Source organism: Lepidochelys olivacea (assembly GCF_965140295.1).
Source record: "Lepidochelys olivacea isolate rLepOli2 genome assembly, chromosome: 12".
NCBI lineage: Eukaryota > Metazoa > Chordata > Testudines > Cheloniidae > Lepidochelys > Lepidochelys olivacea.
The window spans coordinates 2,654,481-2,680,236 of record NC_140422.1 but is presented as its reverse complement, the minus strand read 5'-3'; the positions used below and the strand labels follow the sequence as shown (position 1 = coordinate 2,680,236).

The following is a 25,756-nucleotide window of genomic DNA, read 5'->3' as shown; positions in this document are numbered from 1 at the left end:
TGAACTTTAAATCAAGTTCTGTACAGATGCCTAATTTCTGGTTTGGTAAAAGACAAAGTCATCTTGCTATCTATGCCCCATTTCACTTTTTTTAGCTGCAGTTTTGCAGCTAGTTGCAATGGGGGCTTAACCCCAAGAAGATGGTGCAGGATAGGAGGAAAAAGATTGTCAGAAGAACATGAATTGAGTAATGCTGGCAACATCTTACCACGATGCATCCAATCTGGCCATCAGAACATGTCTGATCAACCACCAGGAATAACCATGGAAACAGTGGTGAACAAACCCAAGCCTTTATGGAGCTTATAGTTAAGGCCGCAAGTTTGTCCTAGAGATCACAGAAGCCACAGTGTAGCAGGGTGGACACCCGCTCAGGCCCAGAGGGGTTTAAGATAGTCCTGGGAGAGGGCTGGGGCAGGGGAAGAGCTGGGTTGATTAGCAGAGCAGCCGCAGCTGGGGGCCATGCCCCAAACAGACCCAGCAGGCCTTATAACAGCCAGGGAAGCCAGGAGCAAAAGAGCATTCTCTCTCAAGCTCTGAGAGGGAGGGACCTGGCTGCAGAGACCTGAATAGAGGACGTAGTTTGGCGCAGGGGAGCTCTGGCCTAGGAAAGCCCCAGGCCCCAGCCCGGGAAGCAGCGCAGACCCCTCACCCCCATCCCACACCCCAATCCCCTACCCCAACCTAGTGAAAGTGAGTGAGGGTGTGAGAGAGCGAGTGACAGAGGGAGGGTGGCCTTGATGGAGGGGGGCAGGGCCTCAGAGAAGAGGCGGGGCAGGAGCAGGGCCTCAGGGAAGTGGGGGCGGGGCAAGGGTGTTCAGTTCTGTGCAATTAGAAAGTAGGCAACCCTAGGCTGTGCACTGCCGCCCATGCCTCCCCAGCACCAGCGGGGGTCCCAAGCTGCTCACCACCAGCCTCCCTGCCCCAAGGACTCGCGGCACCCCACGGCCACCGCCGTCCAAGATTTATTCAGGGGTATATAGCGGAAGTCATGAACAGGTCATGGTCCATGAATTTTTATTTTCTGCCCATGACCTGTCCATGACTTTTACTAAAAATAGCCGTGACTAAAACATAGCCTTACTTATAGTTAACCAAGGATCACAAAGCCCCTAACATCTACACTCAAATGGAACTAAAGCTCAAAACTAGCGTAGGTGACTGAAAACTATTGTATCTCAAACCCTTAGAGCTAAATTCTTCCACTTGAGACTCCTTTCCATTCACCATCCAGTGTTAGTGGACTTTTGCTTTTCCCAACTAATTTCAGAAAAGGCCCTTGCAGTCATTCTCCCTTTTCCAATCAAGAGATAAAACTTTTCTTCCAGCTTCTGCCCTAACTAAGAGAGATCAGTGGGAAAAGATGAGGAGCCAAGAGGAGGGGAGAAATGAAGAAAGATGAGAACAGAGGCTGTCATGACTCGCAGGTCTCTAACCTGGATCTGCAGGTTCCCGGGGATCATCACGCTCCAACCCCCACTGATGACTTACTGGCATATCATAGAATATCAGGGTTGGAAGGGACCTCAGGAGGTCATCTAGTCCAACCTGCTGCTCAAAGCAGGACCAACCCCAACTAAATCATCCTCGCCAGGGCTTTGTCAAGCCTGATCTTAAAAACCTCAAAGGAAGGAGATTCCACCACCTCCCTAGGTAACGCATTCCAGTGTTTCACCACCCTCCTAGTGAAAAAGTTTTTCTTAATATCCAGCCTAAACCTCCCCCACTGCAACTTGAGACCATCACTCCTTGTTCTGTCATCTGGTATCACTGAGAACAGTCTAGATCCATCCTCTTTGGAATCCCCTTTCAGGTAGTTGAAAGCAGCTATCAAATCCCCCCTCATTCTTCTCTTCTGCAGGCTAAACAATCGCAGTTCCCTCAGCCTCTCCTCATAAGTCATGTGTTCCATGTTCCATAAGTCATGTGTTCCAGACCCCTAATCATTTTTGTTGCCCTCCGCTGGAAGCTTTCCAATTTTTCCACATCCTTCTTGTAGTATGGGGCCCAAAACTGGACACAATACTCCAGATGAGGCCTCACCATTGTCAAATAGAGGGGAACGATCATGTCCCTCAATCTGTTGGCAATGCCCCTACTTATACAGCCCAAAATGCTGTTAGCCTTCTTGGCAACAAGGGCACACTGTTGACTCATATCCAGCTTCTCTTCGACTGTAACCCCTAGGTCCTTTTCTGCAGAACTGCTGCCTCGCCACTCGGTCCCTAGTCTGTAGCGGTGCATGGGATTCTTCTGTCCTAAGTTCAGGACTGTGCACTTGTCCTTGTTGAACCTCATCAGATTTCTTTTGGCCCAATCCTCTAATTTGTCTAGGTCCCTCTGTATCCTATCCCTACCTTCCAACGTATCTACCACTTCTCCCAGTTTAGTGTCATCTGCAAACTTGCTGAGGATGCAATCCACACCATCCTCCAGATCATTTATGAAGATATTGAACAAAACTGGCCCCAGGACCGACCCTTGGGGCACTCCACTTGATACCGGCTGCCATCTAGACATGGAGAACCAGGACTCCTTGAAACCCAGCTCACTTAGAACTCACCTCTGGGCCCCAACTGTTGGAAGACTGGGGCTCCTGATTGGCCTACTTCCCCTGTTTATGCCAGAAGAAGGAACAGGAAGTCATAGAATCATAGGACTAGAAGGGACCCTGAAAGGTCATCTAGTCCAGTCCCCTGCACTTATGGCAGGACTAAATATAACTGTTTAACTGGGTTCCACCCTGCTTTGGACCACACATCCAGCACTACCTGCTCCTGTCTCCAGATCCCAACCACCTGGTTTCCTGACACAGTCTGATTCCTGGCATCTAACTCATAGTTCCTGACCTTCTGGTTCTGAACTCCAGCTGGCAATGGGGACCTGTGCCCACCCCACAAGATAACCACTAGGCCTGACTGCCTACGTCCCAGCCCTGACACTAATAGACAGAACTCCAGCAGGGGACCCATGAAATAAAAGTGAGCTAGGGAAGGTTACAGGACAAAGACAAATTTTGCTGCTCCCCCAAGGCACTGAGATGTGGAGCCTGCTGCAGGTAGAAAGAAAGCAGTACTGTTAATTTAGAAGAGGGACTGCTAAAGAGCAACATCAAGGTTCACTGCTGCTACAGGGGAGTGTGGGGGTGACCCACCCATCAGGTGAAAAAAGGGGCAAAATGTTCGAATGCTCAAAAAATAAAAGTTTTTTTTATGTATCATTTCTCAATCTTCAGCCTCCTGGACCCTCTGCAATTTCCACTTAGTGACATTTTGTCAACCACATTCCATCTTGTTAGCATTCTAATGTGGCAAGTGAGTTTGAAAGGGCTACAATATGTCTTCAAACGCAGTTATGTGGCTCCTATTTAAGTCAATGGGAACCGCCCTTGTAGCTACAGTCCTAAGGGACTACAATAAAAAACGTCCTTGCTGGGGCTCTTTATTTGGTCTATGGAGATGAAGGAGCACCGGAAAAGGTGGGAGCCAGAGAGATGACCTACCTGAAATGGGGTCCCAAGTTGAGTGCGGGAGCAAAGGGTTTGTCTGTGACAATCGTGGTGCCAATGCCAACGGCCTGAACTTGGATCACATAGGTATTGCTGTTTTGTATGAACAAGTTCACCTTGTCTTGGAATTTGACCGTGTCATCCAAGTTAGCAATCAGAGTCAGCGATACCTTAGTCTCCGGGGGAACTACACCTTCACTGGGCTCAATCCTCCACAATGAGTGACTGCAAGCCTGCAACAAGATCCAAAAGCTAAGATCAGAATAGAACCATTGGCCTCAATGTACCTGTGAGGCACTACAGGATATGATTAAAAGGAAGAGAAAGCAATGACGGGCAGGTTGTTTCCACCAGCATCATCCTTAGGCTCCTGTTTCAAGAGAGACTAATTGTCCTCAACAGAATCCCTCAGTGAGCCATCTTGACATCTGGGGTAGAAGACGCAATCTCCAGCATCTTTTAATTGTACATTTGTGTTTTACTGCTCTGAATAATGCAGAAAGCGGGAAAGGCCATTAAACATGGTCTAGCACAGGGGTGGCCAACTTGAGCCTGAGAAGGAGCCAGAATTTACCAATATACATTGCCAAAGAGCCACAGTGATGGTCAGCAGCCCCCCACCAGCTCTCCCCCCGGCACATTGGAAAGTTGGCGCCTGTAGCTCCAGCCCAAGAGTCGGCGCCTAGACAAGGAGCCGCGTGTTAAAACTTCTGAAGAGCCGCGTGTGGCTCCGGAGCCCCAGGTTGGCCACCCCTGGGCTAGGAGATCCAGAAGGACCCACTCACAACCACCTGAAACAATATGGAAATATTTGAGAACATAGAATTTTTATGAAAAGCAGGGATTTGTTCACTGCTTAAAATGGACTGAAATGCTGTTTGCTTCAAGTGAGATCAGCTCTACTGAGTTTCTGTCCATCAGCCATGGAGCTCTAACGTTATGACAGCCAACTAAATGGAGAAATACATCAGAAAACAAAACAGCACATCAAAGTGCAGGAGCATTTAAAAGGATTCCAAATAACCTCCCCAAACAGTTTTAGGCTACTGGGGGGAGGGTGTCTGAGGAAGTAGGCAGAGCCAGATTTTACCTGAAAAGTGAAAATGATCCCATGGAACAAGTTCTTTTGGGGCTGTGCTGGTTTCTGACTGAGTGCAAGGGCCTCTCCCCAGTTCTGTGACAGGTTTGCAGCAGTGGAAGCCACCGCAGACTCAGGGCTTTAAAATTACATTAAATACATTACACTGGTAAAATTAATAAACTCAGTCAGATCCATTTAATTTGTAGTTCCCCACAGCCTCAGGGAGAGGAATCCTTAAAATAGAACGGCAAAGCAAGAGGAGACAGCATAGCAGAGGGTGGTCTGTTATGGCTAGCTCCAGTGCCATGCTTCACTGTCGAGATAAGGATGGATGCAGATCTAATTACCGGACCCACTTGCACCTGCTGCACTCTCCCTTAGATACAGTCTACTCTTTATTCTTTGGCTTTTGGATCTTGTGTTCCATAACTCTGTTGTTTGGACAGCTACCAGGGTGTTATCTGCCTCTTGTTTCAGATTCAAGGACCTTGTGTTTGAATGTAAAAAAAAAGCAAACATCACTCTGGGATGTATTAGCAGGAGTGTTGTAAGCAAGATACGACAAGTAATTCTTCCTCTCTACTTGACGCTGATTAAGCCTCAGCTGGAGTAGTGTGTCCAGTTCTGGGTGCCACATTTCAGGAAAGATGTGGACAAACTGGAGAAAGTCCAGAGAAGAGCAACAAAAATGATTGAAGGTCTAAAAAACATGACCTCTGAGGGACGATTGAAAAAACTGGGTTTGTTTATTCTGGAGAAGATAAGACTGAGAGGGGACATGATCATAGAATCATAGGACTGGAAGGAACCTTGAGAGGTCATCTAGTCCAGTCCCCTGCACTCATGGCAGGACTAAATATTATCTAGACCACCCCTGACAGGTGTCAGGGATTCATAGATTCATAGATATTAAGGTCAGAAGGGACCATTATGATCATCTAGTCTGACCTCCTGCACAATGCAGGCCACAGAATCTCACCCACCCACTCCTGCGATAAACCTCTAGATAATACTGTCAGGGTGGTTAAGCACTGGAATAAATTGCCTAGAGAGGTTGTGGAATCTCCATTATTGGAGATTTTTAAGAGCAGGTTAGACAAACACCTGTCAGGGATGGTCTAGATAATACTCAGTCCTGCTATGAGTGCAGAGGACTGGACTAGATGACCTCTTGAGGTCCCTTCTAGTCCTACAAGTCTACGATTCCATGTGAACACCACCACTCTAGCATTCCCATTGAAATGCATGGGTGCTAAAGAAATCTGTGAATACAGCGGTAACCTTTGCTCGCTCCCCCAGCCAGATCACAGATGCTGCATAAAGCCTTTTGAACTTTCTCCAAAGCATTACTGACCAAATGCATTCACTTCTTTTAAGTTTTTGATAATTTAAAATGGATAACTTGAAGACAACGCACCATAGAGGCCAGGAGAAGCCTAGCTTGTTCAATACACACATGGTGCCACCATCCCTCTCCACCTCTCCTGCACCCATTACACGCTTGGTCACTAGCACTAGGGAAATCCAGTAGGGTGCAGCAAAACAGACTATTCTATTAGCATGTTCTATTTCAAGCCAGAAGACATTAGGTTTAAATTGACATTAATGTTCAATCTATCTTCTGATTCATACTGACACAAGGTAGCTAGCCTGAAAAAGAGACCTGACAGCTTTGCCGTAGAAGTGAATCTGCGAGTCAGGCAGCACATTGCACCACAAAAACTAACACTGAGGAATAGTAATGGAATGGTTAGATGAAGGCAGCTGTGTGCATTTCCCACTGTAACACAATGCAGACCTACAGTGCTCCAGCATCCCTATGGCTGACCGCTTCAGGGAGGGGACATTAACCCTGGATAAAAAGGATTTGCATAACATACTAATTAGTTTGGTGCAGGTCCAAAGGAAGGGCCTACTGTTAGTGAACAGGACATTGTAATGACAGGAAAAAGATGATGAAGACATATAGGGCCAGAGTCACTCCAGTATCTGTGTTGGCTTCTGCCAACAACAGCACGTGGCCCCAGAGACAGAAAATCTGCTACAGGAAGGAGAGATCACAACTTCCCCACCTCACACAGTGCCTGTAGAATTCCAGTGCAGGGCCCCCCAAAATGGATATTAATAGCCAGGAAGAGGTCATGACCGGCACGACTGGAGCAATTAACAGCCTCAACCAATGAGGTTCCAATGGTTCTCCAGCTGTAACTTAAAGTGCTCCCAAGCAAGGGTGACGGAAGCAAAGCCACCTGCCCTCTCTCAGGGAATGAGTCCATACTTGCACAGTCAGAAATAATTTACACCTCCCTGGACCATGCTTGGACAACGACATTTGGAAATCACTGCCACAAGGGAAAGGATTGGCAATAAGAGAACTGGAGAGAGTAGGAACCAAAGGTGTGGACTGATGATTTATGACCAAGAGGGGAAGGATAACCTGGAAGCATTCAACCCAGCTAGAAGTATCGAGTCATTATTAGATACTCAGCAAGTCAACTACCAAGAAATCTGTCTCTGGAAGAATGGAACAGTAAGATACAGGGGATATACTTGATGAGCGTCCTTGCGGTATGAACCTAGCAGTTACCAAGAGAAACTCTTCAACCATCCTAAGAAGACAAGCAATTGTCACTGGTGACTCCATACTAAAAAGAATGGACAGAAAATTTAGCAAGGAGCACAAGGACAACAGGATGGTGTGTTGTCTTGCTGCAATGAAACTAAGAGATATAACCAGCAATATTGGATAGGATTATGAGGTCATCTGGCAAGTCTCCATTGGTGATGATATACTTGGAACCAATGACTTCACATTGTGTGGAATTACACCAATTATAAAAGAATTCAGGGACCTTGGAAGGGAGCTGACAAAGAGAAAAGTCTGGGTGATATTCACAGAGTTCCTACTGGTCCCATGAGTGAGAGAAGGCAGAAAATACTGGATGAGACCACCACTGGCTGCACGATTGGGTTGTGAAGCTGAAGATTTGGGATTTGTGTCACACTGCGCCATATTGCACTTGGAGAGAGTGCTGTACAAACAGGAAGGCCTGCATCTCACAGGTAGTAGGTAGGTGGCTAAACTACTTGGTGGAAGACTAGCTGGAAGTCTTCTTTGCTAAGAAGGCAAATGTGGTACACACGGAAATTCAGCATGTTATAAACAAATTGAGCTGATGTGACAAAGAAAGTGAAGAGAAGCATTATTTCAGTTGCTGACATACCAATTCTAGGAGTCTGGGTAACAAGCAAGAAGAATTGGAAATTCTCATTGATGAGAAAAAACTTGATGTACTTAGCATTTATTGAAACCTGGTGGGATGGTTCACATGACTGGAATATTAAAATAATTGGTTATAACTCAGTTAGGAAGGATAGAGGGAGCAAAAGAGGTGGCACTTTACATTAAGGACACCATTGTCTGTTTTAGAGTTATCAATAACTCAGAAGTGCAGGATCTTGAATGCATATGGGTCAATGTGTGTCTTTGATCACCATGGTCCTACAGATATCAGCAACAGTCTACTGCAGGTCTGGTGGAATTTTCAGAGAGCTTGGTAGGAGGTCTTTCAAGCAGAACTAAAGATGTCGGTTAACGAACTGGCTGACATATTTTTTATGTCCAGCCGACATAAATTACTCCTACTAAACTTTCTGTGAATTAGTTAATGTAGCTGCTAAGAAGTTAATTCCTGACAATATATACTTGGGTGATCACCAAAGGCAACTAAGCTCTACCAGAAAGTCATATATGCTGGTAATGTCCAAGAGACCATTAATAAAAACAAGCAACTCAGTCAATTGCAGGCTCAAACCAGATTATATTGATGGAGAGAGAGAGTCATAAAGATTCATTCTAGTCGGAAAGCCTGGAAGACTATCAAAAACTTTCTGGAGATTCCATCCTTGGCCAAAAGGAGTTTCCAATCACCGCAAACACTATCGCATCCCAGCTAGTGGCTAACAGTTGTACACAGAACTTGGACAAGTCTTTCAGCCCTGTGGTCAGAATTGAGGTCACAGAGAGGTGGCAGGCTCCCAGTGTGGATTCAAACCTGGTGGCTTCCTTTTCAGACAAAGATCTGTACCAGGCCATAAAGCTTATGGGAACAGGAAAGGCTCCATGCCAGGATAACCTTCATAGGATCATAGAATATCAGGGTTGGAAGGGACCTCAGGAGGTCATCTAGTCCAACCCCCTGCTCAAAGCAGGACCTTCATCTGGAGTTCCTTCTTCATCGAGGCCCAAAAGTTGGCTGCTCTGTTTCTTTAATTGATGTTTCCAGGGCAACTGCATCCCAAAAGTCTAGTGCATGGCAAAGGTCATTGCTATTCAGAATCTAGGAAAACTGCTGGAAGATCCTAAGAGCTATCAACCCATCTCTCTCCTTTACGTTACATAGAAGCTAATGGATAGCTTGATTCTGATGTGCATCAACCAGGTTATCAGACCACCACTGCCTTCATTTGAGGACATTGTACCCAAGATAAAGGTGGGTGCCATTCTGGTGGACTTGTCAGCCACATGACACTGTCTGATATGTGATGCTGAACACCAACTTGTTGCAGACTATTTCTGATAAGCTCAGGGTGTGGTTCATTATGGAAATGATAATGAAGCAGAGCTTCATCTTGCAAGGTAGAGACAAAGTCAGCCAACTTAGTCATCTGCATAAGGGACTCCCACAAGGATCCATTCTAGTTACTCTCCTTTTCAACATATATATTTATGACCTATCAACAACTGAGGCAAATAAGTACATATATGTGGATGACATCTGTCTCTCTGGTGTGGGTAACAATCTACACAATAACGAAGGGTCACTTAGCCAAGACATAATGTTCTGGCTACCTACCTTCCTCAGTGGAGATTTATACTGAGTCTAAGACGGTGGCCACAACCTTCCATTTGAGCAATTGCCTACTGTGATGAAGCGGGAGGTTTTCTTGTATTTTCAATGGTTTACTTGCAGAGGGTGTGGGACTCAGTTCCCTTGTTTGTTACTGGTTTAATAAGATGGTGAGAGAGGGAGTTTGTTGTTACAGAGGGCCAGCGGTGGCACTTGGGACCTCAGACGATGTCCTGGAGAATGGATATCCTGGCGACTGGTGACCGGGAGGCCCAGCTCAGAGTCACTGCCAGTTCTGGCCAGTGGGAGGACAAAGGACCGAGGAGAGAGGATCCCAGTAACCTGACCAGCCAGTTCCAGCCAGTGGGGAAACAAAGGGCGGATGAGAGGAGAAGCTGAGAGGAAAGAAGGCCCATGCAGCCTGTTTACCTGGGAGAGAAGACAAAGGACAGAGGTGGGACTTGGGGGAAGGTGATATGGATGCCCAGCTGGAAGGAGGGGGTTTCTGGACTGGGGAGAGAGAGCAGCTAGAGCCCACTTGGATGCAGGAGAGACCTAGATGTACTGTTGCTAGGCCCGAGGGCCCAGAGAATTTCCTATCCTATGTTCAGATATTCAATAAATCCTCCTGTTTTATGCTGGCTGAGAGTCACTCCGGTCTAGAGATCAGGGTTGCATCATTCTTTCTGGGAGTGGAGGCCTCGGGAGTCCAGAGTGAGTGAACTCCCTGAGGGAGCTCACGGAGAGAGACAGGCATGCTGAGCGCTCAGAGAGGTGTGGTTCCAGGAGGCAGAAGGGCCTATGGCTTGACCCCCAACAGAGAGTGGACCCCCGAGAAGGGCTGTCCCACTGAAGGGGGTTCCTCTCAGGGACCATACGGAGCCAGGAGAGAGAATGATTCCCATGAGTCCATGACACCTGGCCAATCAACCCCTCAGGCAAATGTTCGACAAACCTCAGTCCTGGCACTGGTATTTATTCCAGTGGAATATTGTGCAGCAGTTTGGGGCAGAAATCAGCATGTGCATCTCATTGATTTGAACTGAACACAGCCACCTATAGACTCACAGACTTTAAGATCAGAAGGGACCATCATGATCATCTAGTCTGACCTCCCTGCATTTGCAGGCCACAGAACCTCACCCATCCATTCCTGTAACAGACCCATAATCTCTGGTTGAATTACTGAAGTCCTCAAATCATGGTTTAAAGATTTCAAGTTACAGAGAATCCGCCATTTACACTAGTTTAAACCTGCAAGTGACCCATGCCCCATGACGAAGAGGAAGGAGAACCCCCCCAGGGTCTCTGCCACACTGACCTGGGGGAGAAATTCCTTCCTGAGCCCAACTATGATAATCAGTTAGACCATGAGCACGTGCACAAGACCCACCAGCCAGACATCTGGGAAAGAATTCTCTGGGTAACTCAGAACCTCCCCATCACCTGTCATTGAAGATATTTGCTGCTAGAAGTCACAGATCGACTACATGCCATTGTAGGAAGTTTCATCATACCATCCCCTCCATAAAATTATCAAGCTCAGTCTTGAAGACAGTTAGGTTTTTGGCCCCACTGCTCCTCTTGGAAGGCTGTTCCAGAACTTCGCTCCTCTGATGGTTAGAAACCTTCCCCTAATTTAGATCTAGACTGTTCTCAGTGGTAGCTGATGACAGAACAAGGAGTAATGGTCTCAAGTTGCAGTGTGGGAGGTTTAGGTTGGATATTAGGAAAAACTTTTTCACTAGGAGGGTGGTGAAACACTGGAATGCGTTACCCGGGAGGTGGTGGAATCTCCTTCCTTAGATATTTTTAAGGTCAGGCTTGACAAAGCCCTGGCTGGGATGATTTAGTTGGGGATTTGTCCTGCTTTGAGCAGGGGGTTGGACTAGATGACCTTCTGAGGTCCCTTCCAACCCTGATATTCTATGATTCTATGAATTTCAAGCCATATTATTAGTAGTCGTCTTAGCCACAAATTAACATCTAATTTGTATGTGTTGGCTCACATAGCTCCCTCAAAACTTCAATGAGATGCTATCACCCTTAAAACTGCACAGAGAGCTATGACAGATGAAAACATCCTGCTGCATGCAAGGCTGACTATGGCTCCAACAGGTGCCAATAAGCAATGCATACTTCCCCAAAGAAGATCTGCCTGACTCCAGAAGAAAACACCTACACCTGCAGTTCTTGTCGACTTGCCACAAACTCCTTTTAAAATGGCTGTTCATGCACTCCTGTCTAGCACTGCCAGCCCAGTGCCAGTCGTGGATGAACAACAGCATATCAGGGTTGATAGCTATGTTCTAGTCGAGTGACAGTAACTCTGGGATAGAGAAACAGGTCTGCTGACAAACTTCAGAAGCCCTGATTCACATCCTCTTGTTTGCAATCTGGGAAGCAGATCCTGAACTAGACTTAACAGGCTGCTGTCTGGAACAGCCAGAGTGGATGACAATGCAGAAATTTGGCTTAGCCCATTTTTCACAGTGTGGCTGCAGGGTAGTGATGCAGATGGTCAAACATGTGGTGGAGGAGTGCACAATTAGAAAACTGGAGGGTGGACTGCAACATCTGACTACCCTCAGTGATGGAGCAATCAGATGTCTAAACAACCTAGATCAACCTTTTTTCATTTGCAGACCCCTAAAATATTTCAAATGGAGGTGTGGGCCCCTTTGGACAGTTCAGACTTAATCTGGAGATCCCCAGGAGTCCATGGATCACAGGTTGAAAACCACTAGTCTAGATAATGATTTGTGATGTGTACAAAAGAAGAATGTGCTAACTAACATAGCCCAGGAGGGGGGAACTGGTAGGGATCTGTTACAGACCACTGAATCTAACCAGAAAACAGGATGAATTACTCCTTAAACACCTATCTATAATGTGTGGAAAGAAAAATGGTGTTGTTATGTGGACTTCCACTTGGGAGACATACGCAGGAGTATATGTCTCATGCAGCCAGTAGTAAAACATCATTGGAAGTTTTAAAAATTATGAATGATAACTTTTTAACAGAGAAAGAATTGCACCCAACATGAGGTATGACAGATAAAAACTAGAAGTTGCTGATTGCTTAGGGTCCAGTGATCATAACCTGCTTACATTCAATAAGGGCAAAGAGAACAGTCCCAAATGTATGTATCTATCTATTTATCTAATTTCCCAAAGCTGAGGAAAGTTATGAGTGAAATTGATTGGTAGGAAAAATTTCAGCAGAAAAATGTGAAAGAAAATTGAGTGTTCTTTAAGAAGAGTTTATTAGATGGCCAAAAGCCAAGATTTAACAATTGAGAAAGAGGACAACTTTGACTAAAAGCCCATCCTGATTCAGTGACCAAGTGAAGGAAGCAATTATAAATAAAAAAACAATATGGACCCAATGGGAAAAGTGCCAACTATTTATAGTACACAACTATTATACATTAGACGTTATGAAGGGCAGAAAATTGATAAGGGACTTGAGTTTGGAGCCATGACACTCAGTTCAGTTATAGCCAGCTAATTAGAAGGATTTGGCTACATTGATCAGGGCCTTGCACCAGTGAAACAGAATTTTGGCCCTTCAAATCCAGCAGTGTTTAGTTATTCTTACCAGTCCGTCTATCCAGAGTGACTACATTCTCTCAGGCGGGATTTTTAAATGAGGTGGCAATAGGCCCCAGTCCAACTCCAATACAGGTTTCTTGCATGAAGCAACCTTTTCAGCCCCCCCCTCCCCCAGTGCGGACTATGACAGTGAATGAAGAGTGCCCAGCTCAGAGTCTGAACAACATGAATCAAAGTAACTTCTAGACAATTACAAACACAATGCCCAGATTGCCAGGTTCAGTCTGATCCTGAAGGGCCATCACTGCTAGCAGCAGTTCTTAAGGAAGAGTCAAAAGAACAATGGAGAAGAGCACAACAGTGACAGCAGAGTCTAATGCAGAGCAAATGCTAGGCAGAAGCAGACTAAGCAATTGCTTAGGGCCCCGAGCAGCTCAAGGAGCCCCCTTTTAGTTATTAGTATGTGTTGTGGGTGGGTGGGGGGATATTCCTGCTTAGGGCCTCCAATGAGCTAATGCTATCATTGGTTAAATGGGTCATTAGCTGGGCAGGGAGATACCGTCCAGTGACCCTTTCAGTTGCACAATGGCCCCAACCTTCAGAGTGGCTGCTCCATAACTCCCATCTTCTCCTACCAGGGAAAGGAAACGCTGGGGAGAGGACAAAACCCTTCCGCAGAGAGCAGACCAACCGCAACTCAATATATCACCAGCCCACACAACATCGTAGCCAATGAGGCCCTCATCTTGCACACAAAGCCCTAGGATTAAATCTAGAAAAAATTTGGCTGCACTTCTAAAAACGAAGAGGCCTAGTGCAGAAAAGAGAAGCAGCTCCTTTAACTGCAAAGATCAGAGAGATAGGAGCTTCCTCTTAGGAACGCCAGAAACACCACTGTAACAGGGTGGTAGCTTCTAGGACCCTGAATCAGAATTGGGTGGAGCTACCCTAAGCTCCAGCACTAGAATCCTAAATAAAGATGCAGAGCAGTTACTGCTGACTCGTGCTGATAGGCAGATCGTGTTAGCTCCACCCAGGATGAGATAAGTCGGAGAGTCTCTCTGAGACAAAGGGAAATAGGCACTGAGACAGAGAAGATCCTGAAAGGAAATCCTAGGAACAGCCTGAGAGGAAGGATCATCTTGTGATTACAGCACTCAACAGGGATCTGGGTTCACTTCCTATCCCTGCTATAGGCTCCCTGTGTGACCATGTACAAGACACTTATTATCTCTTTGCCTCAGTTCTCTATCTACAATCTTCCTTTCTTTCTTGTCTAGTTAAACTGCAAGCTCTTTGGGATAGGGACTCCCTCTTATAATGTGTTTGTACAGCACCAATCACAATGGTGCCTCGATCTCCATTAGGATGTCTAGGCACTACTGGAATACAAATTAATGGCAGCAGCAGCTCTGGGGAGCAGTTAAGATTTATTTGTATTTTTATCAGTTACCAATAAAACCAAACCCAGGAAATATTTAAATTTGTAGCCAAAGGGCCTGCTTCCTCACCCACTCAGATCAATGGAAAGACTCCTATTGCCTTCACTGAGTGTTGGATCAGGTCCAGAGATGTGGTATACAAATGGCACAGCAATCAACTGATCAAGTTGACTAGCTTCAGGATTCACACCCTGGAAAGTTCTGTCCTCTGACAAGTTTTAGAATGTCCATTCCTTATCATAGAGACAGGCATTCCATCATGTACCCCAAATTAAAGATGACTGTCCACAGCATTTTGGAATTTGGCAGGATAAAGAACAGCATGTCCTGCTGGGCCAAGTACCATCCTCAGATGCACCCACACACTCCCAGTGAACTGTCCCGGTGTTTTTAGCCTTTGCTTAAATGGTGAAAAATGTTCCCCTCTGTTTCAGCATTCTAGAGTGTATTGAGGATAGATCTGATCTTGGCAACAGGCAATTTGAGCATATCCATTGGTTGCAGGAACCTCATTAGCTTGCTCCACAGGAGGCAATTTGCACAGCAAAGTAGAATTTTCTGCTGAGATGAGGTCGTGTAGGTCTTTCTTACTGATAGTCTCTCCTAACTGCTTACAGAGAAGTTAGCTCACAAAGGAAAGGTCCAACTAGGTCAACTCGCTATTGTCATCATGCTCTAATTCCATCAGGATTCCTATGGCCTAAAGCTGACATGCATTCATCTCCATTTTACCTTTGCAGAGACAGTAATACTTAGCATTTCATAGATTCATAGAGTTTAAGGGCAGAAGAGACCATTAAAGTATCATATACTTACAGTATAGAGCACCTTCCACTGTCAAAGCACTCTACACATATTCACCAATTAACCCCCGTATTGCCCCATGCATAAGTCCAGTATTCTGCTCATTTTATAGATGGGAAACTAAGGAAGAGAGCTGAAGTGGCTTATCCATGGCCCTAGAGAGAGGATTAGATCTAAAATTCCTGGCTTCCAGTCCAGGACTTAGACCATTGGTTCTCAACCTTTGCAGACTATTGTACCCCTTTCAGGAGTGTTACGTACCCCCAAGTTACACCTCACTTAAAAACTCCTTGCTTACAAAATCAGACATAAAAATACAAGTGTCACAGCGCACTAGCCCTGAACAATTGCTGACTTTCTCATTTTGTCTGTATGAAATTGTAGTTTGTACTGACTTTGCTAGTGTTTTTATGTAGCCTGTTGTAAAACTAAGCAAATATCTAGATGAGTTGATGTACCCCTGGAAGACCTCTGCATAACCCCAGGGATACATGTTGAGAACCACTGACTCAGTCCATTCCTCTCATGCCATATGCATCTAACATGCCACATACTCACACTATTGTTGTCCCAAAATCCGGACTTTTGGAGTCTGCAGCATTTAAGCCATTAGGTCACATTTTCAGATACTCTCTAATTTTGCAGGCACAATAAATTGATGGTGAAAACGTTAGAGGTGCATAGTTGCATGCATATGTGCATAAATGACCAAACTGAGTGTGCAAATCAGTGCATGTGGCTAATCAGGTGCTTCAATAAACAATTATCTTTCTTCACATATCTTTGCAACTTTTTCTTTACAGAAGTGTTTTTGCTAATGACTTAATGGCCAGGAGAGAATCCCCTGAGACTGAGCTGTGCCTGACCTGTATCCACATGGTCGGAGGTGCTGTCCTTGTTTTTATTTGGATGTTCTCTTCTTTGAAATACACACAGAAACCAATGAACGGTACAGAGAAGGCAGACTGAGCCCTGCTATTTACCTTCCCTCCCAATGCATGAACAAGGGGACATGCTATGAAACTGAAAGGCAGCACATGTAAAATTGGTAAAAGGAAATCGTGTTTTACACAAGGCATAATTAATCTGTGGAACTCGCTGCCACAAAGTATCAGTGCGGCCAAGAGCTTAACAGGATTTAAAAAAAGGATTTGCACTGATATGTATGAGAATTATTATTAATAGGAATAATATACTCAGCTCTTTTCATCAGTAGATCTCAAAGTGCTTTCCACAAGAAGTCAGTGGAACAGACTGGGAAAATGAGGCACAGAAAGGTGAAATGATTTGCCCAAGTTACCCAGCAGGCCAGTGGCAGAACCCAGGTCTCCTGAGTCCCAGTCCAGTGCTCAATCCCCAGTTACTTTAGGATGAACATTTATAATGAATATGAAGGCTCATGCTTCAGAGCATAAGGGAACTACTAACTGATGAGGGGTAGAAGAATCTTTCTGGTGGGCAGGTTATTCCATAATTTTCCTGCACTTTCCTCTGTATCATTTGGTACAGGCTACTGCTAGGGTGCTGGGCTAGAAGGACCCCCAGACCTGACGTGGGATGGCAACCCTGTGCTCCTACGAGCAATTCACCACATAATTTTTCCTGTAGAAAGTTGGGAGGGCCTGGAGTTGATCCCGCTGATGGCTGCAGGGTCTGTATGTTTGCAGTCATAGTTTGTTACACAATCCCCTGCTAGGTGTCAATCAGTATATCTTCATTTACATCAATGGAGTTGTGCCAAAGGTGATGGTCTGGCCCTTGAAGTCTTTAGGGCAAGGACTAGGTCTTCATGTGTGTTTGCCCAACACTAGATCAATGGGGCTATAAGCTTGAGGAGAAGTGCTAGGGTGCTAGAGCAATGGACATGTTCAGTACTCACAGTGCCAACTATAGGTCTCATCCTATGTTTAACACTCTCATTTCTTACTTGCTGCAGTCGAGCATGCCAGTGTTTGCCGGCACCCTGCCAATAGAAAGCAGTATGCAGACAAACACTGACAGATTAATTCTTCAGCTGCTTGAGAAAAATCATAATTTACAGCACACTTAAAAACAACTCATTTGCCAAGGGCAGACTGCTCAGACTTCACTGAGAGCAGTTGGAGGATGCTAAGAACAATACAAATACACTCTTTAAAGTAAAGAGCCGTCCCTCCCCCATGCCCATCCGATTCTACCAGCTGAGAATGAAATCTTCAGTCAACCAGAACAAGTAATAGAGGCAGCATCCATTTATCTGTGGCGTTTTTAAGTTTCACTAAAAGTTGATGCTTCTACCCACATGGCCCTCTCTTTATTAAAGCCAATCACGGGAAAAGCTTGAAACAATAGGGTGTGACCTGGGAAACGAAACAAATTCTGCACTAATGGGGCGAGATGTACACAAGAGAAAAGGCTGCATAACAAAGTTCTGTTTCCCCGTGTGCTCTGTGATATTGACTGGGAGTCTTTACAAACTGCGCTACAATTCAGCAAACATCTGTGCCAATGAAACCCATCAATTGCAGAGGAACTAGCTGCACTTTTGTATGAGCTAACCTGTGTCTCTTCTGCCAGCTGAATTTGAACCTACCTCCAGTGGCCGGTCGGCTTTGGGATTAAGTAAGGTGGTCTGCTCTCCTCCCACTCCCCCAGTGCCAAGTGTCTTCAGAGGTGGCTTTGTAGCTGGCTCCCAAGCCAACTAGGCACTATCTACTGGAACCCTCGCTTCTTCCCCCTTCAGTCCAGCCAGATCTGCAAGGATGACTCAGCAGCCTGCTCCCCATCCCTCTGATGCAGCAAAAATAAGTGCCCCTGGTTCTCAAACTGCTCATCAGGTGGTTTTAAAATGTAAAATAGTGTGTAAGGTAGGGGTGAGTCACAGAGTGTCTTGATAGTTTAAAGAAGCCAGTCAGCAACCCCTTGGAAGACCTTCCTGCTGCAGTAAAGTGAGGGGAAAATCAACCACCAGCCTTCCCTCCCAATCCAGGAGACTCATGTTTGCCCACCCCTTGAAACCTAGAAATAGGGTCCTAGACCACAGGGAGTGAGTGGTACCAGGAGGCCAGTCTCCTGGATTAGACCTGTGGGAGTGGGCCATTGGACTATGCCCACAAAAAAAGACATAACCATGGATCATGATGGTTTTCACCATGATGGTTTCTTCTACATTTTCTCTTCTCTCACGAAGAGCAAATAGGAACACAGGGTTTGCTGTACTGCACCACCCAATAATCACCATCAAAGACTGAGAGCTTCTTAATAAGGCTTTGATCCCTAAACCCTTTAGCATCCATCAACCCTTAACTAGGATGTGGGGCTACACAGGAAGACTAGGACTTTAAAAAGCCCGCTCCTAAGCAACCGGTGGAGCTAGCGAACAGAAGCAGCTAACACGGGAGTTTTGCGAGGGACTTCTCCAGGTGAAGGAGGAGCGATTAAGTGACCCTGGGGGTGGGGTGGGTGGGTGACTGTAGTGTTGTCTGTAGTGTTGGTTTTTGTTTGTGGTGTGCTTGCTGCTTGATTGAAATGTACTTTGTGGTCTGTTTGTTTGGGGACTGTGTACTGAGCCTAGCGGCCTGCTAGGTAAGGCTGACAGCTTCTTAACGAGGCTTTGCTAAGCTCTTTAGCACCCATCAACCCTTAACCAGGGGGAGGGCCTACTCAGGAAAACCAGGGCTTTAAAAAGCTTGCTCCTAAGTGACCAGAGGAGCTAGTGAACAGGAATGGCTAACAGGGGAGTTTTGCAAGGGAGTTTGGGGGAGGCGCAGCTAGATACACTTAACATTCCTTAAACTTAGGACAGAAGAATCCCATGCACTTCTACAGGCTGGGGACCAACTGGCTAAGCAGCAGTTTTGCAGAAAAGGACCTGGGGATCACAGTGGACGAGAAGCTGGATATGAGTCAGCAGTGTGCCCTTGTTGCCAAGAAGGATAAAGGCATATTGGGCTGGATTAGTAGGAGCATTGCCAGCAGAACGAGGGAAGTGATTATTCCCCTCTGTTCGGCACTGGTGAGGCCACATCTGGAGTATTGGGTCCAGTTTTGGTCCCCCCACTACAGAAGGGATATGGACAAATTGGAGAGAGTCCAGCGCAGGGCAACAAAAATGATCAGGAGGCTGGAGCACATGAGTTATGAGGAGAGGCTGAGGGAACTAGGATTGTTTAGTCTGCGGAAGAGAAGAATGAGGGGGGATTTGATATCAGCCTTCAACTACCTGAAGGGGGGTTCCAAATAGGATGGAGCTCAGCTGTTCTCAGTGGTGGCAGATGACAGAACAAGGAGCAATGGTCTCAAGTTGCAGTGCGGGAGGTCTAGGTTGGATATTAGGAAAAACTATTTCAGTAGGAGGGTGGTGAAGCATGGGAATGGGTTACCTAGGGAGGTGGTGGAATCTCCATCCTTAGGGTTTTTAAAGCCTGGATTGAGAAAGCCCTGGCTGGGATGATTTAGTTGGGGTTGGTCCTGTTTTGAGCAGGGGGTTGGACTAGATCATAGAATCATAGAATCATAGAATATCAGGGTTGGAAGGGACCCCAGAAGGTCATCTAGTCCAACCCCCTGCTCGAAGCAGGACCAATTCCCAGTTAAATCATCCCAGCCAGGGCTTTGTCAAGCCTGACCTTAAAAACCTCTAAGGAAGGAGATTCTACCACCTCCCTAGGTAATGCATTCCAGTGCTTCACCACCCTCTTAGTGAAAAAGTTTTTCCTAATATCCAATCTAAACCTCCCCCACTGCAACTTGAGACCATTACTCCTCGTTCTGTCATCTGCTACCATTGAGAACAGTCTAGAGCCATCCTCTTTGGAACCCCCTTTCAGGTAGACCTCCTGAGTTCTTTTCCAACCCTAATCTTCTATGATTCTACGATTCTATGAAACTTAAATCCAAAAACACTCACTGCTAAAAACAAAACATCAACAAATGAACAAGCTGCAGGAGTAAAAAGAGAATGCAGGCAGAAGTCCAGCAACAGAGTGGGGGTGTCATAAACATAGAGGGAAGGGTAACCACCTTTCTGTATACAGTGCTAGAAAATCCCTCCTGGCCAGAGACAAAGTCCTTTTACCTGTAAAGGGTTAAGAAGCTCAGGTAACCCGGCTGGCACCTGACCCAAAATGACCAATGAGGGGACAAGATACTTTCAAATCTGGAGGGGCGGGGGAAAAGACTTTTTTCTGTCTGTGTGATACCTTTGCCGGGAACAGATCAAGGATGCAAGCCCTCCAATTCCTGTAAAGTTAGTAAGTAATCTAGCTAGAAAATGCATTAGGTTTTCTTTGTTTTGGCTTGTGAAATTCGCTGTGCTGGAGGAAATGTGTATTCCTGTTTTTGTGTCTTTTTGTAACTTAAAGGTTTTGCCTAGAGGGATTCTCTATGTTTTGAAAGAAGTATGGGCTGGATGAATGGACTATAAGGTGGATAGAAAGTTGGCTAGATTGTCGGGCTCAACGGGTAGTGATCAATGGCTCCATGTCTAGTTGGCAGCCAGTATCAAGTGGAGTGCTCCAAGGGTCGGTCCTGGGGCCGGTTTTGTTCAATATCTTCATTAATGATCTGGAGGATGGTGTGGATTGCACTCTCAGCAAGTTTGCAGATGACACTAAACTGGGAGGAGAGGTAGATATGCTGGAGGGCAGGGATAGGATACAGAGGGACCTAGACAAATTGGAGGATTGGGCCAAAAGAAATCTGATGAGGTTCAACAAGGACAAGTGCAGAGTCCTGCACTTAGGACGGAAGAATCCAATGCACCACTATGGACTAGGGACCGAATGGCTAGGCAGCAGTTCTGCAGAAAAGGACCTAGGGGGTTACAGTCAACGAGAAGCTGGATATGAGTCAACAGTGTACCCTTGTTGCCAAGAAGGCCAATGGCATTTTGAGATGCATTTTGGGGCATTGCCAGCAGATCGAGGGACGTGATCGTTCCCCTCTATTCGACACTGGTGAGGCCTCATCTGGAGTACTGTGTCCAGTTTTGGGACCCACACTACAAGAAGGATGTGGAAAAATTGGAAAGAGTCCAGTGGAGGGCAACAAAAATGATGAGGGGACTGGAACACATGAGTTATGAGGAGAGGCTGAGGGAACTGGGAATGTTTAGTCTGCAGAAGAGAAGAATGAGGGGGGATTTGATAGCTGCTTTCAAGTACCTGAAAGGGGGTTCCAAAGAGGATGGCTCTAGCCTGTTCTCAGTGGTAGCTGATGACAGAACAAGGAGTAATGGTCTCAAGTTGCAGTGGGGGATATTTAGGTTGGATATTAGGAAAATCTTTTTCACTAGGAGGGTGGTGAAACACTGGAATGCGTTACCTAGGGAGGTGGTGGAATCTCCTTCCTTAGAAGTTTTTAAGGTCAGGCTTGACAAAGCCCTGGCTGGGATGATTTAATTGGGGATCGGTCCTGCTTTGAGCAGGGGGTTGGACTAGATGACCTCCTGAGGTCCCTTCCAACTCTGATATTCTATGATTCTATGATTCTATGAATCTGACTGCCTGTAAGATGATATTCCATTCTGATCTTACGGAGTTGTTCTCTTATCTTTTTTTGTTCTTCTAAATAAAGTTATGTTTTTTAAGAATCTGATTGGGTTTTTTGGGTGATAAAAATCTAAGGCTGGTCTGTGCTCATCTTGTTTATTCTCAAGCCTCCCCAGGAAAGGGGGTGTAAGGGCTTGGGGGTATATTTTGGGGAAATAGGAACTCCAAGTGGTCCTTCCCCGGCACTATATCAAGAGAAAGGTTATAAAGAAGATCAAGTGCCAAATTCTGCTTTTAGTTGCATCTATGAGATCCTAGTGACACCAATGGGGTGACTCAGGTGCACGTCAGAGCAGACTCAGCCAGCCACTTTGGGGAATTATGTCATGCCCATTTCATTCTCTCTCTGAGATAATTTTAGGAGAATGCTGCATATTAAGTCAAGTCACAGACTGTTAGAGACTATATATTCCAAGCTACTTGTTCATTGTAACATAGCCCCACGTGCACTTACCATCTGTGCCCAAAATGGTGCAGGAATAACAGTCTGATTGGAGAGGTGGAGTGTACAGGAAGCATCCTTTAGAACCTGGATATTGCCGAAATCTATCTGAGCAGGTTCCACGTGGACAACTGGGCCTTCACCGATGCTCACTAAATGGATCTTCTGCTCCAGGAAACGGGGAAACAAAAACAGGGAAAGTTGAAAGGGTCCAGCTAGCTCTCATTGTTCTCCTAGACTGTTTTCAATCCTTGGACACAGAATGGTAGGGAATGACTGGAGTAGACCTGGGATTTTGAGTGATCTTCATGTGAAGAAGGTCATCCATTCAGAATGGTTATCTGGTGACAGAGAAATCCACCTCCCTGTTTGCCTTGTTCCACCAAACCAACTGCATTTGCCCTGAAGCTCCCCACTTGTACCTATTCATCTCTCCCTCAGCTTCCCTTTCACCGTTGCCACCCCATCTTACCCCTTCTCAACATTTTCCCATCCTTCCCTCTAACTTTTTCTGCTGTCACACACTCACCACTGGTGTAAATAGGAATACCTCCATGAGAGTTACACTGGTGTGAGTGTGAATCAGACACTTAGGTTTTAAGCTCTTTGGAGCAGGGTTCATGTCTTGTCTCTGAAGTGCCATGTACATTATGGAGCTGTATAAGTAATGAATATTAATTATGTCACCTGAGCTGTAATTGTCTCTCCTGAATATCTGTGATCCTGATAGTATTCTCTATCTTCACTATGGATCAGTTCCAGGGGTCATGGAGGGGTGGGTTGCATGGGGTAGAATAGTGATCTGTTATCCAAGTCACCTTCCCAGAGCATTAAAAGCAGCTAATGGTTTAAATGTTTACACCAGTTTTTTTGCTGTAGGAGACAGACTGCACAGGACCAAACGCCTTACTGTCATGGACCAGGTCATAGGCAGTCATATCTAGTGGTCAAAGCAGTGGTGATCAGGCCTAGTGGTCAGAGCAGGAGTCAGGAACCGGGGGTCAGCAACAGAGCCAGAGGCAGGAGCTAAGCCAAGGGTCAGAGCCAGTAGCCAGGGGTGGGGCTCAGAAGCAGGGATCTGGAACAAAGCAGGAGGGCAGGGACAAGACAGGACAGGAATGCAAGAATCAGGATTAAGTCAAGGCTCAGGAGTCAGGTGAGAAGGCAGGGTCTAATGTAGCAGCCACCCACGGATTTGCCTAGTTGCTCAGACAAAGTCCTGTGCCTCCTTCCAGCTTAAATAATGAGTCTGAGCCAATTGGAGAGGCCAGACATGACCTCCAGTTGAGATCTTCATGGGCAATGCCTATGGTGAGCTGAGGTCCAGCAGCCCATACTCCCTGCTGGTGGAGGTGTCAGATGATGGCTGTGATCTGAGGCCTACTAGGGAACCACAGACATGGGTTCAAGACCTGTGATTCCTTCATGCCTACTCCTAAACTGAAATCAAATAAGTAATAAACCCCCAGAGTGACAAGATGCTATGTGACTCATGAAAGGGCAAAGTATATTATTTAGACACAAAGTTCCAGTCTGTCCTGTAGGGCACCCTGAATGACATCTGGCTCAAGAAATGGCATTGGCTGCTCCTAGAGTGACCCACATCTAGTCCCACTAGGGTGACCAGATCACAACAGTAAATATCGGGACACGTTGGGGTGCCATCAGCCCTACCCACAATCTGCCCCAGGTCTCGGCCCCCCCTCCACCGCGCCCTTCCTCATCCCCCGGCCTGCCGCTGGCTTGCTGCGTCCCCCACCCACCGCTTGACTCTTCATCCCCCCTGCTCACCACTCGCCTTTTCATACCCCTGGCCCGCCACTCATCCCTATGGCACTGACTTCCCCTCTGCCCGGTGGGTGTTTGCCTGCACCGCCCTTGCCCAGCCCCCATTCCAGCCCCTTCCCCCACGTCCCCACCCCTGCCCTGCCTCTTCTCCGCCTCCTCCCCGCCCCTCCCGGAAAGTCCTAATTGCTGCCAAACAGCTGTTAGGCGGTGGGAAGCACTGGGAGGGAGCGGGAGGAGTGGGGATGCAGTGCACTGATGGGGGGAGAAGAAGGTGAGAAGGGGGAGCTTGGCTGCAATTTTCCCCGGTGGGTGCTCCAGCCCCGGAGCACCCACAGAGTCAGCGCCTCCCTCCCACTCGCCTCCTTTCCTGAATATTGGGACAAATGGTGTCCCGATCACACATTGATCGGGACACGGGACAAAGGGTTAAATACTGGGACAGTCCCGATTTTATCAGGACATCTGGTCACCCTAAGTCCCACTCAGCTGGAAAAATGCCACCAAAGCCTAGTGTACTCTGCACGGGTTCCTATACCAGCCCCATCAGACTGCCTAAGAGTAATATCCAGCGGCTGCTGGTGGCTCACGTGCCTCCATTGCAGACCTGCAGTGGCTGTTTCCGCCAACATGTTGGAGAGAGCAGGAGCGTGAGAAGGAAGCCATTGATAACTCATTTCCCAGACCTGGAGACATCAGGTTCGCTCATTTCCAGCACTTCCTGGAGAGCAGGATTTTGGGGCAGTGTGGAGGAAGAGGATGGGGCTGTCAGCCTGGTTTTCTCTTCTGGAAACGGCAGTACTGTTGGGGGAGCTAGTGAAATCCCTTTCTAAAGACATCAGGATCTTTCCTACATTTCTTTTTCATACTAGGCCTCATTATGAGTGGAACAATAGTTTGTGCAATTGTTAGGAAAACTTGTGTTTGCCTTTCAGGCTCTGAACACAGTTGGGAAGCACAGCTCTGCTACTGTACTTGCACTTCAGTGTTTGGAGAGGATACCCCTTTTTGATAGAGAAGACTGAAGAGAGCAAAAAACACATAGGAAAGAGTTCCTGTAGAGTGTGCATTGATAAACCCTTCTCCTGAGAGCATATCTAAGTTTTTAGTGTGCTCTTCCCCGCAGAGCAAACAAATGTAGCATGTGTCCTTCCAGGATGTTAACCTTTAGTGTTCTGTCATTCATTTTCTACAGACCATCCAGTAAGGAAGACAGGACACCTAGAATTCCTCACTGTGTCAAATTGCACTGGACAGGTACATTTGCTGGATGTCCATGGTATGTCATTCAGCAGGGAAGTGGTTAATATTTTAAAAAATGCTTCACTTAAACCATTCACAAAAGTGCTTTTAGCAGCAACATTTAACAGGCCATTGCTCACAAGCAAAATGGTATAAAGGGAAAAGGAAGATGAGGGGGAAGACATTGCTATCAGTAATTTTCCATGGGCTCAAAGATCTTGCTGGCTTTGTTGATGGGGACATAGTGTCAGTTTCAATCACTGGGGAATGAACAGCCTGTCCTCCGGCAGTCAGCTGCAGTACTGAATGACTGTCTGTTTTGATAGCAGCCAGCTGCAAAATTGCTGCCTCTGGCAGGCTGCAGGCTGATACGCCACAGGTAAACCCCAGGCTGTATTGTACCAGCTCCCTAACACACAGGATTACTTGCCGCAAACTGAAACTGACATCCAGTCACTTGCAAGTAAAACACAAGGCAACACAGCCATGAAGGGTCAGCCTAGAGAGAAGGATTTGT

The 25,756-nt window shown here is 46.4% G+C and overlaps 1 protein-coding gene across 1 annotated transcript in view; it reads right to left on the bottom strand.

Annotated features, from left to right (window-relative positions):
* HYDIN (HYDIN axonemal central pair apparatus protein) overlaps positions 1-25,756 on the bottom strand; it is a 454,160-nt gene that overhangs the window by 206,992 nt on the left and 221,412 nt on the right. Inside the window, exons 18-19 of the mRNA XM_084644216.1 lie at positions 22,225-22,377; positions 3,503-3,741 (exon numbers count right to left, since the gene is read on the bottom strand). Of these exons, the coding sequence (XP_084500342.1) occupies positions 3,503-3,741; positions 22,225-22,377 (392 nt within the window). The remainder of the gene's footprint in view (positions 1-3,502; positions 3,742-22,224; positions 22,378-25,756) is intronic.